The sequence below is a fragment of the Sander vitreus genome, chromosome 19 (genome assembly GCF_031162955.1).
Source record: "Sander vitreus isolate 19-12246 chromosome 19, sanVit1, whole genome shotgun sequence".
Lineage (NCBI taxonomy): Eukaryota > Metazoa > Chordata > Actinopteri > Perciformes > Percidae > Sander > Sander vitreus.
Genome location: NC_135873.1, coordinates 8417434 through 8423299, shown reverse-complemented (window position 1 = coordinate 8423299; position 5866 = coordinate 8417434). Strand labels below are relative to the sequence as shown.

The 5866-nt window shown below is 42.6% G+C and overlaps 1 protein-coding gene across 1 annotated transcript; it reads left to right on the top strand.

Annotated features, from left to right (window-relative positions):
- The first annotated feature begins 902 nt into the window (after positions 1-902).
- Positions 903-3193, top strand: LOC144534224 (alpha-2 adrenergic receptor). Its single transcript, XM_078276037.1, has one exon. It carries the CDS (start codon positions 1160-1162, stop codon positions 2459-2461), a length of 1302 nt encoding a protein of 433 aa, XP_078132163.1. The 5' UTR covers positions 903-1159; the 3' UTR covers positions 2462-3193.
- The last annotated feature ends 2673 nt before the right edge of the window (positions 3194-5866 follow it).

Genomic DNA, 5866 nt, shown 5'->3' with positions numbered 1-5866 from the left:
CATTTTGAACATTTGTTATGAAACAGGTGTGAAATGCATGTTTAGCTCTTGACTGTTGAAAATAAAAAGTGGCTACTTGACTTCCATCAAAGGCATGTGCAGTGCGCTGTTCCGCACAGTGGAGAACAGCTATGGTAGTGTGAAAATATGATTATCAAAGCCTCTCCTATCACTGTTTTATAGGGGAAAAAACACAATTTTACATCTCGCCTGATGAGCTCAAATCCAAAACCACAATAAGCCCCACATCTTCAACTTCTCTAAACTTACCCCCATCACACTCTTCTGCTACTCCTTCACTCTCCTCCTTAAATCTGCTGCCATGTAAACACATACAACTCCAAAAATGAAATCCTGCATGTGTCTGTCAGGTTTTTCTTCACATATTTCGGTTTGTTATATATGCTCCATTCTCAAGTAGAAATAAATAGAGAAATTATAAGAACATATGAAAAATATGAATACTATAATATACACAACAGTGTAAACAATCATGTAAATAATCATAGTGCTAATAAATGGGATTTATTGTGCAGTAAAAATAATTTCAGTATTAATGTAAGCCAGTATTGCACAGTTGATTATTGCAGTATTAACAGAATATTGCACTGGTGAAGATATAAATAATTATTATTGACAAGAAGGAGAAAGAGAAAACTAATTTATCCCTCATTTTGAATCGTACAATTTGGGAATGCTTGTTTACAACACAAAATAACAACTTATTATTAATAATATGGAAATTGAGTATAATTTGGGCTAAGATACAGCCTTGTCCCGAGCCTTATCATATCCCAACAATATGAAAATAATGCTGTGTGGCGGGGGCGGGGCAGGAGTGGGTGAGTTTTATGAGAACAACTCATGGGGCATCATTAGGAGCGAGAGCGCACCATGTTGAAAGAAGGAGAGCTGCGGCTGGACGGAACTCAACTCCTGACAATCAGGAGGCGCGTGACAAGACTATGAAGGGGCGCAGGTGGGGATTATTTTTTATTTATATAAGTTATCTTGAGATATGATCAACTGGTTCCAAATAACCCCAAGACTCCGTGAAGTGGACATTTTTTGATGGACTCCTCAGCCATTAAAGGGATGGATGTAAATTCATGCCGAAATCCAGCCACTCCAGGGTATACATAAAGCGCACACAGTCGGGATGGATTCATTTAACGCCAGCGGAATGGACGCGTTCACGGTGGTCCATCTGAATTCCTCCTGGAGTCTGGACAGTGGATATTCTTTAGCAGCCATAGCCAGCATTGCTGCTCTTGTAAGTTTTCTCATTCTATTTACGGTTGTTGGGAATATTCTGGTGGTTATTGCGGTGTTGACGAGCAGGGCGCTGAAAGCCCCACAGAACCTTTTTCTGGTGTCTCTGGCCACCGCGGACATCCTGGTCGCCACTTTGGTGATGCCGTTTTCTCTGGCTAATGAACTAATGGGCTACTGGTATTTTGGAAAAGTGTGGTGCGGTATTTATCTGGCTTTGGATGTTTTGTTCTGCACTTCGTCTATTGTTCATCTGTGCGCAATTAGCCTGGACCGCTACTGGTCCGTTACGCAGGCTGTAGAGTACAACCTGAAGCGGACTCCCAAACGCGTCAAGTGCATCATCGTAATTGTGTGGCTTATATCTGCTTTCATCTCGTCTCCGCCGCTCATATCTATAGACCGCAACAATGATATCAGCTCTCAGCCTCAGTGCGAGCTGAATGATGACACTTGGTACATCCTCTCCTCAAGCATCGCGTCCTTCTTCGCTCCGTGCTTAATTATGGTGCTGGTGTATATCAGAATATACCAGGTGGCCAAAACCAGAACCAGAACCATGTCGGGAAAAAATTCCAGGCCAGATGGTGTTGAACAAACTGAGAATGGACTGAGCAAAGCCACCTCCCCTTTCCATGGCGAGAGAGAGAACGGTCACTGTCAGTGCCCGCCTACGCCCAGCCAACGCACCGTCACCATCGGGCAACAGACTGAGAATGCTGACATGGAGGAGAGCTCCTCCTCAGAGGGCAAGGGTCACAAACCCCAGCAGGAGGACCACCAAAAAGCCAAGAAGGCCAGCCAAAAGAAAATCTCCCTCTCCAAAAAGTCCACTCGCATCTCCAGGGTCAGTAACAAATCTAAGGAGCTCTTCGCCTCCAGGAGGAGACGTCGCCGGAGCTCCTTAGCCAGGAAAAAGGTATCTCAAGCCAGGGAAAAGAGGTTTACATTTGTCCTGGCTGTGGTCATGGGGGTGTTCGTTTTGTGCTGGTTCCCCTTTTTCTTCAGCTACAGCCTGTACGGTGTGTGCAGGGACTCCTGTAAAATCCCAGACCCGCTCTTTAAATTCTTCTTCTGGATTGGCTACTGTAACAGCTCCCTCAACCCTGCCATCTACACCATCTTCAACCGGGACTTCAGGCATGCCTTCCAGAAGATCCTCTGCAAGTCTTGGAAAAAGTCCTTTTAGATCAGAACTGCTGCGCCAACCTGACTATCTTAAAGGAAATATCGAAGTGAAAAAATAAGCCTGTTTTGTCTATTACTGCCACTTGTTACTTGCTGTTATGTCTCATTGTCCTATTGTAATTCAGTCATGGCAGTGCACACCATCAACCACCGCCTGGGTGTCTCTACAAGCTTCAACAAAGTGTTTCCATTACAGGCATTCCCAGTCTGAAAAGTGAGCACCACCGTTCTTGTATCCATACTTGTGTGTGCTGTAATGTTTTTATAGTGTGTCATCATTGGTCAAACTCTTAATACATTCACAAAAGATACACACATGGCTGGATTTTTCTGCTTGGGGGCCCCAGGGCAAAAATTTGCTCTAAGGCCCCCCACTTAATTCCCCCCACTCACTCTGTGCAATGGCTGCAATCATTTTTGGGATGGAATATTACTTGGCAAAAGATTTTCTGAGTGGTAACATTAATGTATGCAACATACCTAAGCACAAAACTGAAATACTGAAGGTTTTATAACTTGATTTTGACAAAAGGATCCTTTTCCAGACAGAGTCTTAAGCTGTGGTAGGCAATTTGTTTTTGGGGTCGTCGGGCAAAAACTCCATAATAATCTTTCACCATGTTGTAATTCAGGTGGTCTGAGAGAAAATGTCTGCACCTCCTCTTGGCTGTTTTCAGGCTTTAGAAAATCTAGCCTGTGATGGGAGACTTTGGCCAATCAAAGGTAATTTCAGAGAGAGCGAGAGAGAGAGAGGGAGGGAGGGAGGGAGGGAGGGGGAGAGAGAGAGAGAGAGAGAGAGAGAGAGAGAGAGAGAGAGAGAGAGAGAGAGAGAGAGAGAGAGAGAGAGAGCGAGCGCATTCCTATTGGCTGTTCTGCACATATATATATATATATATGCCTGTGCGACACAGAGGGAAGAGGGAAAGCTGCAGGCAGTGGTGGAATGTAACTAAGTACATTTACTCAAGTACTGTATTAAGTACAAATCTGAGGTACTTGTACTTTACTTGAGTCTTTTCTTTTCATGCCACTTTCTACTTCTACTCCACTACATTTCAGAGAGAAATATTGTACTTTCTAGTCCACAACATTAATCTGACAGCTTTAGTTACTTAACAAATTAGGAGTTTTGCACACAAAACACATGTAGTTTATCAAATACAATGTTTTATTATAAACTACCCAACAACAGGCCTACAAGTACAGCTGAAATGATTAAACCCCATATAACCCCATCATTACTGTATGAATATGTAGCTGGAGCAAGCGGCTGGTAAGCCTAGCTTAGAATAAAAACGGGGAAAACAGCTAGCCTGAGTCTCAGCCTCATAGCACATCTAAAGCTCACTCTATACCTTGTTTGTTAAATCCATAAGAAAACCGAAGCGTAAAAACAACAATTCACTGTTTTACATACTTGTTTTGGACTCCATAAAGTTACTTTTCTTGTAAAACCGTTAACTGTCGTTTTTTTTCTCGACATATTCAAGATATTATGTGCTTTAGGTGTTTTGCTAGGTGGATTTTGTTACCTCCAAACAGAGCCTGGCTAACTGTTTCCAGGTGTACAGCCTTTATGCTAAGCTAAGATAGCTGACTGCTAGCTCCAGCAGTCAGCTGTACAGCAGTACAGACATTAGAGTAGTAACAATCTTCTCATTTAACTCTCAGCAAGAAAGTGATGTGTATTACCCAAAATTTCAAACCATTCTTATGAGCTCAGGTGATAAAGCGGACCCCAATCTTAAAGGTCCCATGACACATGCTTTTTGGATGCTTTTATAAAGGCCTTAGTGGTCCCCTAATACTGTCTCTTTCCCGAAATTCAGCCTTGGTGCAGAATTACAGCCACTAGAGCCAGTCCCACATTGAGCTTTCCTTAGTATGTGCCATTTCTGTGTCTATAGCTATTGAGGAGGAGAGAGGGGGGGCAAGGTGGAGGGTGGGGGTGGGGCTTGACCAACTGCCACTTTGCAAGCCATGATGTCTCTCTCTTTCTCATGGGTGGGCAAAATTCTCTGGGTGGGCAAAGCAGAGAAAGAGGAGGTAACCTTGCTCCTCATGACGTCATAAGGAGGAGGAGATTCCGTCTGAGCTTTCATTTTCTCAAAGGCAGAGCAGGATACCCAGCGCTCGGTTTACACCTATCGCCATTTCTAGCCACTGGGGGACCATAGGCAGGCTGGGGGAACGCATATCGTTAAAAAACCTCATAAAGTTAAATGTTCATGCCATGGGACCTTTAAGGCCCCTTATCACGTCAGTGTTGTGCTTTAGTTCTACATAATTGTGAAACATTTAGTTAGCACAAACCAGTTCACACTCTCACACACACACACTCTCACACACACACACACACACACACTCTCACCCTCTCACACACACACACACACACACACACACACACACACACACACACACACACAAAAGGCTGACAAAAAGGCAAAGCACAACAGCAGACTAAATCACTTAAGAGTCTTTGCTCTGATCTCTGACTGGACAGTAAAGATTTAAGACGGCTCTGAGAAGGGCTGACACTCCAGACTATAAGCTAATTATTGTGACCATGAACTACTGTAGTATTATGAAACAAAAGCATTTTTTTTTTTTTTTTATATTTCAAGAAACTACCTCTCTGTTTAGTTTGTCGTTTGTTTTCAAATTTACATTTTGCAGTACACAAGTGCAGTACACATCATTCCTCTGCTTAAACTGTCTGCTGTCGTACGAAAATAAAAGATACAGTCTTATAATGTGAACTTTTGTGTGATGTTGCGATAAGGAGCCCCTTTGATGGTCATGCAGATGTGCATCAAATGCTTAAGTAGCAATTATTGAGTTATCAAATGTTTATTTTTAATGGAAAGACAGTCACAGAGGCCAAGTACTCGAACAGCTTTAATTTCAAGGCGATCATTCAAATCTGGTGGGTTATGACGTGCTTTGCTTTTAAATTCATTGTACAGTGGTTTAGTGTAGATTAGTGTAGAAAGTGTAGATTAATCACCTTAACATTCAACACGTTAACTAAACCCAACTCAGCAGTTTACTTTTCAGCTGAAAGAGAAATTATCCATTTATGCAAAGCCAGTGAGATCCGACATGTGGTTTCACTGTGTTGTGCAAAATGAAACAATCACGACCAGATTGGTAACTATATAAGTGCTCATTATCTCTATTAGGGGATGATTGACACATTTATAAGCCCAAACAATGTTACACTCTCAGCAGTGTGAGTTTGGACTTATCTTATCATGTATCATGGGATCCAGATTGATTTCAAAGAAGAAGAAAAAAGGGTTCAGTCCCTCTAATGGACAGTGGCCATGCCTGTTTCAGGGTGTTTGTGACCTTTCAGCACAACAGGTTTGATGTTGGGTCTGGCTGGCTCATACTCTAATATTCC